The following is a 14,529-nucleotide window of genomic DNA, read 5'->3' as shown; positions in this document are numbered from 1 at the left end:
TGTAGTGGGGGGTCAGGGACTGTAGTAGGGGTGTCAGGATCTGTAGTGGGGGTGTCAGGGGCACACTGGAACAGGACGGGCTATGCTCTCAGAGCTTCAGCTCCTTCTACTGCGGCTGCAAAATGTCTGTACAGTACCTGTAAGGCACTTTACATACACTCACGGGTATGTCCTTACTTGCAAGTGTATGTAAAGTGAGTGTACTTAAAGCGGGGTATGCCTGTAGTTAGTCAGGTTGAAAAAAGACACAAGTCCATCCAGTTCAACCACAAAAAACAAAATAAAAAAACACAGTAAAATCCTATACACCCAACTCCATACCCACAGTTGATCCAGAGGAAGGCAAAAAACCCCAGCAGAGCATGATCCAATTTGCTACAGCAGGGGAAAAATTCCTTCCTGATCCCCCGAGAAGCAATCGGATTTACCCTGGATCAACTATACCTACAAATCTTAGTACTCAGTTATATTCTGTACATTTAGGAATGCAAAAGGTACAGATTTTACAAACTGTTCGTAAATTTTCTGAAAGTTGGCAACCCTGCTCGTGCCTTGTTGTGTGGGTATGTTACTGTTTCATAAGAAATGTCTTTACTCCATGGGTTTTGCGCATTACTGTGCCAAAAATAATGTAGCATGTCATGAAGGTGTGAATGGGTCTGGAAGGTCTCATACTTTAACACTCTACATTAATAACACATGAAGGTGCCTGTTTAGAATTAAAGTTTAACTCAAGGGAAGTTGTAAAACTACCATTACATTCCCCGCACGGCATGGGTTAATGCCTAGTTTTTAGGAGTTTTTATTTTCCTTATCTGCCGTTTTCTTCTTCTTATTCCTCCGACACTCTGGGTTATGGGCGCAGTTCTTACTGAGGCTGGATTCACACCTACCGTATGCAGTTTTAGTGCTTTTTTTGCATTTTGCAGACTTGCACTACCGTCCATTTACCATGGTTTCCTATGGAACGCGTTCTGTAGTGCAAATCTGCAAAAATGCAAAAAGCACTAAAACTACATAGGTGTGAATCCAGCCTTAAAGCGGTTCTAAAGGCTGAAGGTTTTTTACCTAATGCATTCCTTGCATTAAGGTTACAAAACCCCCTCCCCCTCCCAAGCGCCACCCTATATTTGGCAGAGTTCAATCTTGATCCAGATATGTGCACAAGCCCAGTGGCTCTCTTGCTTCTCTTCGCTCCCTCATATACTGAGAGGCAGCAACTTGAACCATTGGCTCTGCTGTCAATCACAGCCAGTGAGGAGGGAGCAAAAACAGGGCCGAGCCACGCTCTGTGTATGGACACACAGAGCGGTCTTGGGAGCGAGCCCACACAAGTGCGCTTATAGCAAGCGGCTGGATCAGGATGCCTCTAAACACCAGTAAAAGCGCATGTGTGCATGGACACATAGGATAACATTGAGGGGTGTTTAGAGGCAGAAAAGAAAACCAGAAGAGGCACCTAGATGCAGAGTTTTAAACGCCCCGTATGCATGATGCTTTAAGTATAATATTTTTAGTTCTCATCAAACCTCGTACTGTTTGGTTATTACTGATAAACTGAAGTGATGTCCAAGGTTTATTTTTATTTTACAGGCAATGCAAGAGTTCGGAGCAATGTGTAAAGAGAGAGAGATAGAGGCAGTCCGGGGTGTCCTACCATATTGGCCCAGAAACTACTGCAAGATATCTCTGGTATGTAAAGTGTAAATGAGCTGTACAATTTGTATGGTGGTAGGAAAACGCCCCTAATCTCTGGATTGGATATGATATTGGCTTGTTCAGCTGAAAAAAATGTACAAATACTGTAGGTTCCTCTGGTAAACACTTCTGCTTCCAATGTTGATACATGTTAGGGTAGTGTGTTGGCATGCTGATGGGGACAAGGGCCTCTTCCCGACACCTCTGGGCGGTGGTTGTCGGGTTCTGCGGGCGGGGGGCTTATTGAAATCTGGAAGCCCCCAGATCACGGCCCCCACCCCCCCCCACCCTATGTGAATGAGTAAGGGGTAGGGGTACCCCTACTCATTCAACCAAAAAGGTGTTAAAAATAAATAAAAACAGCGCACAGGTTTTTTCCTTTATTAAAGCAGCTCCAACGTGTCTTCTCCCTCCGGTTCTTCTTTCTCCTATGCTGATGTCTTCTGCCTCCACTGTCTTTTTCCGCTGGTTCTTCTGCTGCCCCTGATTCTTCCCCTTCCGTTGCTTCTTCTGCTGCCTCCTCTGATGTCTTCTCCCGACGCTAGCTTCCGCAGTTATGCGAGCTACGTGCTCTGCTGGTTCTTTTATAGACACAGGGCGTGGCCATCCGGCAATGTCACCTGGAGACCCCACCCTCTTGTGACATCACCGCCCCATCATGCTGCTAGCGTTAAGGTCACAAGGGGGCGGGGTCTCCAGAAGACATCACCAGATGGTCACGCCCTGTGTCTATAAAAGAACCAGCAGAGAGCGGAGCTTGCCTAACTGCGGGAGCTAGCGTTGACAGAAGATACCAGAGGAAAAAACTCACCGGAGGCAGAAGACACGCTGGAGCTGCTTTAATAAAGGACCCTGTCAAAAAACCTGTGCTCTGTTTTCAATTTTTTTTTTTTTACCTTTTTGGTTGAATAGGTAGGGAGGAGTACGACCCCTTAATTATTCACATGGGGGGGCATGCGGCATCTGGGGGCTCCCTTGTTAAAAAGGGCTTCCAGATTTCGATAATTGCCGCCCACAGACCCTGACAACCACCACCCAGGGTTGTCGGGAAGAGGCCCTTGTTCCCATGGGGACAAGGTGCTTTGGGGTGGGGGGTGCAGAGCCCCCACCCCTCCCATAGCCTGTTGGCTGAATGATAAAGATTATCCATCTTTGGCCAGCTTTAGGCTGATGCCACACAAACAATGTAATCGCGATAGGCTCACTAGCAGAACACTTACTCAGACTTGCTTCCTTGCTAGCTGGACAAGCAAGATGTTAATCCCTCCTTAGCTGGGTAACATCTGACAATGATCGGCCTATCTGACATGTCCCTAATGGGCATACAGAAAATAAATGTAACACTTTCCTCTGAGCATTCGTTGGCGGCACTCTCAGCTGACCCCTGGGTGTTTTTCCTGCATCTAGAGGCTAAAAGAGAAATCGGGAACCTTTTCTAATTGCATTGCTGTTGATAAATCTAAAAGAAATTATACCATATGATTGTAGCTTGTGTGACAAAAGAATTTGCATTGACGTCAATGGGACATCACTGACATTGACAATTGGGCACTCTTCCTTCCACAGTCACCAATGATGGGGCACTATTACTCCCGCTGACACCAATGATGAAGCATTGTTTACTCCCACTGACACCGTGACATTTTCTTCTCCCACTGACTACAATCCAGTCCCCATAAAGTTTGAAGGACAACAAACTGGTTCTTTGCTTACAAAGTTTGGAGACACCTGCTTTACAGCATCTGATCTTCTAAGACATGTGTTGCTTGAGAGGACAAGAGGTTTATATGTAATTTTCCAAAGTCCTAAAATGAATTGAGGTTATTCCTTGAAATCTGAATTGCTGCTCACCAGTTAAACTTTGAATTCATACTTGCATTGAAAGTTCCTGCTCTGTAAGCTGATGTGTGGGAGATACTTAGTTGACGGGATGACATGCAGCAGGCATTACCTGTGTGGCGGTGTTCACCATAGACAAACAGGAGATGACCGAGGTATAAAGAGTGCTGTGTTTCAGGCCCTAAAAAAATAATAGTGTTATCCCCCTTTTCATACTAATAAAGCACAGTGAGTGGATCATGAGAGTTTGCAGATCTTTTGGCAGAACAATTTGTATGTGTTTAAACCATTTTTAGTTACTTGTCTGAAGTAAGCTTTACGTTTGTTATCTCATTATGGCTCCTCTGAACCTTTTTATTGCAAACCAACATTGATGCCGGATGTTTTTCTTTTATTCCTCCGCAGGATCTTGACCGCAGAGTGCGGGAGGCCACTCAGCAAGCCTTTGAGCAGCTGATCCTGAAAGTGAAGAAACACTTGGCTCCTCACTTGAAGAGTTTAATGGGCTTCTGGCTCATAGCACAGTGTGACACCTACTCACCGGCAGCCAGTTCTGCCAGAGCCGCCTTCGAAGCTGCATTCCCTTCTCATAAACAGCCGGAAGCCCTGGCCTTCTGCAAAGATGAAATTCTAAATGTGAGTTGATGTCATTTCAGGGGTTACAGACATGAGCAAGATGTAAACAAGTCCTCCAATAACAGCTTTCTTGCAGACCTGTGTTTTTTTTTTTTAAATCGATCAGGAATTCAGCATGCAATTACCAGGCTACTAACAGCATTAAAACCATTCTGTGTGAATAATGGTGGTAATGCAAAATTTCAAGTGTCTGATAGACGCTGACCTTCTCTGATTCCTGGTCTGTAAATCTGGGGCACTGCCATCACTGATGATGAAGCTACAAAAGTTCAGCTTCATCGTGATGGAGCACGTATATGTTGACAGAGTCAAGAGTTGCAACTTTCACAAGGGTGATCCGATCAGGTCCGCCAGTCAGTTTTTAAGGCGGACCCAATCTGATGGTTCATGCATTCTGATAGACCAGTGGGTGTAAACAAATTTGTCTTTGGACCCAAAGGTAGGTGGGTGTAAACAATCAGGCCCGATAAAACAAATGGAGTACTGTATCCACTTCCATTTGGGCGGACCAGATCGGATGCAGCAGGATGTTAACAGACAGTGGGGTCCATTTACTCCCAGCCACCCATAGAGAGAGCAGGGTCTGTCTGTGTCCACATTGCATAAACTGAGTGGACACAGACCTGTCCTCTGCCCCGCTCTTCTCTGGTCAGCAGGGGATCTGTGAGCGGATCCCCTGCTGGTCTGAATGCAAACTGCCCATGTGAAAGGGCCCCAACACTGCAATTCCAGTTGGAAGAGTCAGTCTGATTACTGCTAATACTTCCTGTGATGTGCTCAATGTACTGTGAAATCAGTCTACTGCACTTAAATGTTTAGTGACTCGTGTATGGTAAGGCAAAGTTAGGAGGTGTCTGTTAGGTTACCTAGCCTCCTGACTATCCAAGGCGAGTATTTGTATCCAAGCTGTCAGGAGCATTGAAGAAGCTGGTGTAGTAAAACTCATTGGCCCAGATTCAGAAAGCAATTGCGCCCGTGTAACCATAGGTTACACGGCGCAATTGCTGACTTGCTCCGGTGTAACGAGTGCTCCTGATTCAGGAACCTCGTTACACCACACCGGCTGCAGCCTAAAATCTGCGCGGCATAAGGCTCTTATGCCTCGCAGATTTTAGGCTGCATTCTTGCGGGGGCCGCTAGGGGGCGCTCCCATTGTGTATCAGCGTGTAGTATGCAAATTGCATACTACCACTGTTTCACAAGCTTGCGCGGGCCCCGCGCAAGCCAGGTACGGAGTTTCCGTACGGCTACTTTAGCGCAAGGCTGCCCCTTCTAATAGTAGGGGCAGCCAATGCTAAAGTATAGCCGCCGCTCCTGCGCCGTGAAATTTGAATTTCACGGCGTTTGCGTAAGTGATTCGTGAATGGCGCTGGACGCCATTCACACTCACTTTGAAGCAAATGACGTCCTTGCGACGTCATTTGCCGCAATGCACGTCGGGAAAGTTTCCCGACGGAGCATGCGCTGTACGCTCGGCGCGGGAGCGCGCCTAATTTAAATGATTCCCGCCCCCGGCGGGATCATTTAACTTGCGCGCGCTTACGCCGGGCAAATTTGCCGGCGCGCCCTCGCAGTTCACGGAGCTACTGCTCCGTGAATCGAGGGCAGCGCAAAATCGTTGCCCTGTGCCCGCGCAAATAAAGCGCAAGCTATGCTGAATCTGGGCCACTGTGTCAATGTGCAAAAAAGGAAGTAATGTACTGAAATGACCTAATCGTACAATAGTCATTTAAAGAACTGATTAACCACAAAATACACATTGATGACAGAATGCATGACCTGGCAAGATCAATAATCTACCACGCGTGGAGTTTGGAATTTCATGTAGGGGATCACAGATTTATATTATGGCTGCCTGAGGGCTTGAAAGCAGAGCCGAGGGTACTGCATTATTAATTATGAAACCTATAACCAGATGGGATAGAATTTTGAGGGGCAATTTTTGTTGGTGGCTGGAGAGGAAGCTTAGGCTGGTCATACATTAAAATGTCTATGTTCAAATTAAAAATAAATGCACATATTTTTTCTGGCGCCTGGAGAGCATTGCACCCATGATCAGCAGATTGCAATGTCAGGCTTCTGCAGAATCTCAGTATAGCTGTCTTCCCGTATGTCCCATATGGGTAGACGGTTACTGGAGATCAGGATGATCAATGAACTACAAGGAGGCTCTCTCACAGTTCATTGAGAACTACAAGACGTCTACCTCAGTGGAAGATGTAGTTAAAGGGGTTGTAAAGGTACAATTTTTTTCCCCCTAACTAGCTTCCTTTACCTTAGTGCAGTCCTCCTTCACTTACCTCATCCTTCCATTTTGCTTTTAAATGTTTTTATTTCTTCTGAGAAATCCTCACTTCCTGTTCTTCTGTCTGTAACTCCACAGCGTAATGTGACACTTTCTCCCTGGTGTGGAGTGTCGTGTTCGCCCCCTCCCTTGGACTACAGGAGAGTCTGGATGCTCTCTACGTTGCAAATAGAGAAAGGAGCTGTGTGTTAGTGGGCGTCCTGACTCTCCTGTAGTCCAAGGGAGGGGGCGAGGATGACACTCCACACCAGGGAGAAAGCCTTGCATTACTGTGTGGAGTTACAGACAGAAGAACAGGAAGTGAGGATTTCTCAGAAGAAATGAGGACATTTAAAAGCAAAATGGAAGGATGAGGTAAGTGAAGGAGGACTGCACTAAGGTAAGGGAAGCCATTTAGGGGGAAATATTGTAATTGTACCTTTACAACCCCTTTAAGGCAGGTTTACTAATTCTGACAACAGTAGACCATCCCTGTGTAATGCGTGTTGAAGCTGCCACTTGTAGTCTCTATCCGAAGCCCGCGTGACAGAGTGACAACGCAGGAGCACGAATGGAAGTTGGGGACAAATATTTGTTATCCTGTAGCAGGAAATATCTGAACAAGGACCTTAAAGGGTCACTAAAGGATTTTTTTTTCTAGCTAAATAGCTTCCTTTACCTTACTGCAGTCCTGGTTTCATGTCCTCATTGTTCATTTTTGCTCTGATGTTGCTGTAAATCCTCTCTGTTCTGGGCACTTCCTGGTTGTCTGTTTCCTGATCACCACAGTACTGGGAGATTTCTCACTGTGGTGACTAATCAAGGAGGTGTGTCTAAAACCCCTCAGCACCAATCCAGTTTCGTTTTTCAAAACCTTCACTGCCCTCTATTGGCTCTCTGGCTCTGTACATCAGAGAACCAGGAAACAACAGCAAAAACTAAACTAAACTGCAGGCACATTATATGATTGGTTTTTATCTATTTTTAATCATTTTTAAAAGGAATCAGTTAACTAGTATGTCTCTATACCCGGTAAACAGTCATTTCAGCAAAAAATGTTTTTTCCTTTAGTGACCCTTTAATGGCAGGGTCACCACCTATTGTATTGAATGCTGCAGATTTCAAATCTTAAAAGAGAAATTACAGTAACATGATAAACGTTGTGAGATTTTACTGATTGGGTTTACCTACACTATAAGGTACACAGTATAATATTGGTTCCTCTACAATGGAATGCTCCAGTATCTGCCAAGATTATTTCTATAGTAAAAGTATAGTGATAAAAACAGAAACAAGTTCATGACGGGGACAAATCTGAGGATGGTTTGTACGATTTGTAAGAAAAACACTGTTCTTGTTTGTCACCCCTGCTGGGTTATGACTTTCAGGAACCCTTAGATGAAATCATATACACATCTGTTCTTTTGCTCAGCCTACATCTCTTTACAGAACAACACATTATACTTTGTTGGCATTAAGTTAAGCCAGTTATTACACGAGGTCCTAACCCCAACATCTGTTGAGGTTTGGCCACCTATAGATCAATTGCTTGGATGGAGTGCACACTAATCTGCTTTACATCCTATCAAGAGAAACGTTTCCTCGGTGGACTTATTTTGGATTTGGTTTTGTTTGTGCTTTTCTTTTTTTTTTCTATTTTTAAGGGGCCAGTAAACCCTAATGAAAAGTATATCTAAACCCAAGAAAATACTTTGCAGCTTACCAGTCCTTTGATATGATGGATGCAGTAGTTTTCTTTATTTTAGGGTTTTTATTGTATTTTATTCATCTGCCGATCCTGCCAGGTAAACCACTTTCCTGTCCGAGGGTGACATTGCTCACTCACTGAACTGTATCTATGGAGGAGCAGCATTGGTACCATAGGACAGAACTACAAACACTCATCATCTTCATCATTATCTTTTCTTCTATTGTCCTTGGAGGGTGGATACCTTTTCTGAGCAATGCTAATTTAACCACTTAAGCCCCGGACCATTATGCAGGTAAAAGACCTGGCCCCTTTTTGCGATTCGGCACTGCGTCGTTTTTAACTGACAATTGTGCGGTCGTGCGACGTGGCTCCCAAACAAAATTGGCGTAATTTTTTTCCCACAAATAGAGCTTTCTTTTGGTGTTATTTGATCACCTCTGCGGTTTTTATTTTTTGCGCTATAAACAAAAAATAGAGCCACAATTTAAAAAAAAAATGCAAAGTTTTTTACTTTTTGCTTTAATAAATATCCCCAAAAAAGATTTAAAAAAAAAACATTTTTTTCCCTTAGTTTAGGCCGATACGTATTCTTCTACATATTTTTGGTGAAAAATCGCAATAAGCGTTTATTGATTGGTATTTCACAAAATGTATAGCGTCTACCAAATAGGGGATAGTTTTTTTTATTGCATTTTTATTAATAATTATTTTTTTCTAGTAATGGTGGTGATCAGCGATTTTTTTTTTTTTTTTTTTTTATCGTGACTGCGACATTATCGCGGACACTTTTGACACTATTTTGGGACGCGATTGCAGGAGACCAGCAGCGATCGGGTCTGCGGTTCCCGCGGGGACGGTCACAGAGCTGAGGACCAGGTCGTGAGCGCGCCCCACGCCTGGGCTCTTAGAGGGGGACGTACATGTACGCCCTTGTGCCATTTTGCAGACGTATATCTGCGTGCGGCGGTCCTCAAGCGGTCAAGACGCAACTTACCTTTTTTTTTTTTTTTTTTCTGCAGATCTCTTTGCTTTCTCAGTCTTGATTTCTCATCTATCTGCAAATGGACCCTGCTGGATCAGGCGTTCTGGGGTGAACTGGGAAGTGACTTGGGTGCCTTTCAGACTGGTCCTAGAATCATCCCTAGTGGAATAGGCCTAAGGAGCAGTCCTTCCTGATTTAATGTTTCTCAGAAGCTTCACTATGCCTTTGCCCTGCACCCAAGACCTGACATTCTAATGCCCCGTACACACAAGCGGAATTTCCGTTGGGGAAAAAAAGTTGGATTTTTTTTTCTTCGACGGAATGCCATTAAAGTTCATGTGCGTGTTAAGACCGGCGCTCCAATACTTTTGGTAACCTAGTGTATTTTCAGCAGGGCTCATCTTAGTTTGCCCCAGAGGCAACCTTTGCATGACCGGTAGTGCTTCTAGTTTATTCCATCAGGGTTGTAACAAATCTCACCAGTTTATGGTTCTGTTCTAACTTTCCTCTTCTGCCCTCTCTAGTTGTTCCGTTTTCCATGCACTTACCGCTTCAGTTATATTTACTTTGTAGGATTGAATCCTGGGTTCTCTGCTGGACAGGTTATGGGTATAGGAAATTTGAGGGGTCCTCCTCTGCTGAGTCTCACCCTTATAAAACCGTTGTCTTACAATGTCTCGGGGGACGGAGTTCTTGTTTCTTGATCCTTTTGGGCTCAGGTGATTTAAGAGTTTAGGGCCTTCCTTCTCGACTGACTGGGCTTTTCTTTTAAAGACTTTTCACAGATCCCATGTCTGGCACCTGTTTGTGACAGGGCCTTGTTTCCTTCCCTTGCTTACCTTGTGGGTTGTTTACCCCCCGCTTTAGTTCTTATTCCACCTCTTAGCTGACTGTTCTTGGTCGTGTGCATCGGGTGGATTCTCTGGGCTTATTAGCCTGTTTCTGGTTGGCCACTCCTCAGAATGTAAAGTGTACGCCACTCCAAGGCTGTCTGCAAATTAAAGATCGCTCGATAATACTGTGGCAACGAGACTGGGTGCCTGCCAAGGTCTGCAACCTGAAAAATCCATGCAACAAAGAGAAAAAGCAGAACGTCCAGAGATGAAGAAAAATTTGTTGGTTTATTGCAGTCAAAGGTTTAAAAAACATCACACATGAGGGATCCACACTGTCCATCCAACGCGTTTCACACAAAGTGCTTAATCATTGCAATGATTAAGCACTTTGTGTGAACCAAATCTGCTGAACAGTGTGGATCCCAGTGTTTTAATTTTGGCAGCAAATTTTGATTTCGTTTTAGTCGTAGGACTAAAATGGCATTTTAGTTTTAGTCCCACTTTAGTCTTCTGCAATTGTTTTCGTTTTAGTCGTATTTAGTTGACTAAATCTCCAGTACATTTTAGTAGACTAAAACTAATTTTAGTCATCTAAAATCTAATGGGTGTAATTAAATTGTAATGAATTAGTAAACATTTCTTTACATTTTCCAAACTCATTATATACTGCTGGAGTGAAAAATCGAATATGTTATTATTTATGGTATCAAGGTATGAACATGCACTACAGACCAGTGTTCATTTTGAAGTCAAATTTAAATTTAGTTTTAGTCTTTTGACTAAAATGGCATTTAAGTTTTTGTCTTATTTTAGTCATCTCAGTTGTTTTAGTCGTTTTTTTAGTCGACTAAAATAGTATTCATTTAGTCAACTAAAATGTTAAAGTCGACTAAATTAACACTGGTGGATCCCTCATGTGTCATGATTTTTAAACCTTTGACTCTACAATAAACCAACATGTTGGATGTGCTGCTTTTTCTCTTTGTTGCACTCCTCCAGATTGCTTTTTAAAGCTCAAAGGGTTTGTAAAGGAATTTTTTTTTTTTTTTTTTTTTTTTTATCTTAATACAGTGATACTTCGGTTCACGAACGCTTCTGTTCACGAACAACTCGGGTTCACGAACAGAAAAGTTCATAAAAATATGCTCCGGTTCACGAACTCCGCCTCGGTTCACGAACAGGAGCCGCGGCCATTTTAATGCTATTTCCAGGCTCTCACATGGTCGTGACTTCCTGTAGGAAGACCGTGAAGAGAAGAAGACACACAGAAAGAAGTACTGTGAGTACTCTGCAAACATTTTAAGTGATGTTTGGATTTTTGGTGTGCTTTTTAGCACATACAGTACTGTACTGTACTACAGTACTGTAAGTGCGGAGCAGCAATGAAGGTGACAAGAACAGCAATGCAGGTGACAATGTGCAAAGTGGAAATGCAAGTGATAATGTGCAAAGTGGAAATGCAAGTGATAATGTGCAAAGTGGAAATGCAAGTGATAATGTGCAAAGTGGAAATGCAAGTGATAATGTGCAAAGTGGAAATGCAGGTGACAAGAATGTGCAGCGCAAGCATGGTGGCAAAAAGAAAGTGCAGAGCAGTAGTAAAGGTGACAGCAAGGTTGTGAAAGAAAATATACATTACTATACTGTACTAATGTGTATTGTAATTTGTTTCATATTTTTGTGCTTCAAAAACCCCCAAAAAAAGGTCAGCACGGATTAATCGGATTTACATTGAACCCTATGGGAAAATGTGCCTCGGTTCGCGACCAATTCGGTTCGCGACCAGAGTCAGTTCACGAATTAAGTTCGTGAACCGAGGTATCACTGTAGCTTCCTTTACCTTAATGCAGTGCTGTTTTCATGTCCTCATTGTTCGTTTTTGCTCTCAAGCTGCTGTAATTCTTCTCTGTTCTCCACACTTCCTGGTTGTCTGTTTCCTGATGACCACAGTACTGGGAGCTTTCTCTCTGTGGTCACTAATCAAGGAGGTGTGATTACTGTGTGTATAAAACCCCTCAACACCAATCAGTTTCATTTTCCAAACCATCACTGCCCTCTATTGGCTCTGTGGCTCTGTACATCACAGAAGCAGGAAACAACATGCAAAAACGAAACTAGAAACTGCAGGTACATTATATGATTGATTTTTATCTATTTTTAATAATTTTTAAAAGGAATCAGTTAACTATTATGTCTCTATACCCTGTAAACAGTCATTACAACTCCTTTAACCATATCTATCTGAATTCCTGTGTCCCTCAGTGGATAGAAAAAACAGGATTCTTGTACTCACCATGAAGTACATACATTAAGGGACACAGATCCCACCCCTATCTTGATAAGGGACAGTCAAGTGACAAATAGATGAGTTTATAAGTGTTCTGCTTGCTCTTTGTGCTTCACAAGATGGGTCGGAGACCTGTAAGTGAAAGTAAAACTGCAGCAGAGAAAGATTTAGGTCCCCTCCCCTGATAGACCGTGCTATGCTATTTTTTGGCAGAGCTGTACAAATATCAGGGCTGGATGGACAGACCTATAAATGTAGGTGTACAGTATGTGGTGGCATCTATCCAGATTTTTTTTTTTTTGTAGGTGGCCTAATTTCTTATGGCGATTTGAGGTTTGTTACCGGATTTCAGCTATTTTATCTGCCATTTGGTACAAAGTTAGAAAATTCACAAAGTTCTGTAACTTGAACTTTTTCCCTCTATCTCTGGTTTGGGTTTCTTCTCAGTATGTAATGTACTAGAACATCTTGACAGCTTCTCCTGTGATACGGAGTTTGTATTTGCTCTGTGTCATGTTTGTTCTTTGGTTTGTTTTTGTCGACCTCATTGCATCAAATGTTTAACTGAATTCATCCACTTAACAAGGTGATGGGACTTGTTCTGGCTGTCACTTCGTAATTCATTTAGTATGTGTGAGCTGTGCAAGAATGTTGTGATAAAATGTTGGCATTGAGACCTCACTGCCTGTGTGTGTGTGTGTGTGTGTGTGTGTGTGTGTGTGTGTGTGTGTGTATATTTATGTATGTGTATATGCGTGTGTGTGTGTGTGTGTGTGTGTGTGTGTATATGTGTGTGTGTGTATATATATATATATATATATATATATATATATATATATATATATATATATATATATATATATATATATATATATATATATATATATATATATATATATAATATTGTGTGTATGCGTGTGCATATATATATATATATATATATATATATATATATATATAACACACATAAAATATATATATATATATATATATATATATATACACACTATATATAATATGTGTGTATATATATATATATATATATATATATATATATATATATATATATATATATTATTGTGTGTGTGTGTGTGTGTGTGTGTTATATAATGTGTGTGTGAGTGTAATATATATATATATATATATATATATATATATATATATATATATATATATATATATATATATATATATATATATATATATATATATATATATATATATATATATATATATATATATTAGTATTCACACCCCTTCAAATTCTCCACATTTTTGTCATGTTACAACTAAAAATGTAAATGTATTTTAGTGGGATTTTATGTGATGGACCAACACAAAGTAGCAGATAATTGTGAAGTGGAAGGAAAATAAATGTTTTTCAAATTATTTTACAAATATCTGAAACAAGTGGCTTGCATTTGTATTCAGCCCCCTTACTCTGATACCCAGAACTAAAATATAGTGGAACTAATTGGTAAATAGAGTCCACCTGTGTCTAATTTTAAGTTCAGTATAAATACATTTGTTCTGTGAAGCCCTCAGAGGTTTGTTAGAGAATCTTAGTGAACAAACAGCATCATGAAACCTAAGAAACATACCAGACAGGTCAGGAGATAAAGTTGTGGAGAAGATTTAAAGCAGGGTTAGGTTTAAAAAAAACAAACAAAAAAAACCCTCAGAGTCTGCACAGAGGCCCCCCTTACCTCTGAGTCCGCACAGAGGCCCCCCTTACCTCTGAGTCCGCACAGAGGCCCCCCTTACCTCTGAGTCCGCACAGAGGCCCCCCTTACCTCTGAGTCCGCACAGAGGCCCCCCTTACCTCTGAGTCCGCACAGAGGCCCCCCTTACCTCTGAGTCCGCACAGAGGCCCCCCTTACCTCTGAGTCCGCACAGAGGCCCCCCTTACCTCTGAGTCCGCACAGAGGCCCCCCTTACCTCTGAGTCCGCACAGAGGCCCCCCTTACCTCTGAGTCCGCACAGAGGCCCCCCTTACCTCTGAGTCCGCACAGAGGCCCCCCTTACCTCTGAGTCCGCACAGAGGCCCCCCTTACCTCTGAGTCCGCACAGAGGCCCCCCTTACCTCTGAGTCCGCACAGAGGCCCCCCTTACCTCTGAGTCCGCACAGAGGCCCCCCCTTACCTCTGAGTCCGCACAGAGGCCCCCCTTACCTCTGAGTCCGCACAGAGGCCCCCCTTACCTCTGAGTCCGCACAGAGGCCCCCCTTACCTCTGAGTCCGCACAGAGGCCCCCCCT

The 14,529-nt window shown here is 42.8% G+C and overlaps 1 protein-coding gene across 1 annotated transcript in view; it reads left to right on the top strand.

Annotated features, from left to right (window-relative positions):
• LTN1 (listerin E3 ubiquitin protein ligase 1) overlaps nucleotides 1-14,529 on the top strand; it is a 165,148-nt gene that overhangs the window by 14,327 nt on the left and 136,292 nt on the right. The window contains exons 3-4 of the mRNA XM_040338841.1: nucleotides 1,594-1,692; nucleotides 3,943-4,173. Of these exons, the coding sequence (XP_040194775.1) occupies nucleotides 1,594-1,692; nucleotides 3,943-4,173 (330 nt within the window). The remainder of the gene's footprint in view (nucleotides 1-1,593; nucleotides 1,693-3,942; nucleotides 4,174-14,529) is intronic.

The sequence above is a fragment of the Rana temporaria genome, chromosome 2 (assembly GCF_905171775.1).
Source record: "Rana temporaria chromosome 2, aRanTem1.1, whole genome shotgun sequence".
In the NCBI taxonomy this organism is placed as follows: domain Eukaryota; kingdom Metazoa; phylum Chordata; class Amphibia; order Anura; family Ranidae; genus Rana; species Rana temporaria.
Note: the sequence above shows the minus strand (reverse complement) of the source record. Positions and strands in the feature narration are given on the sequence as shown.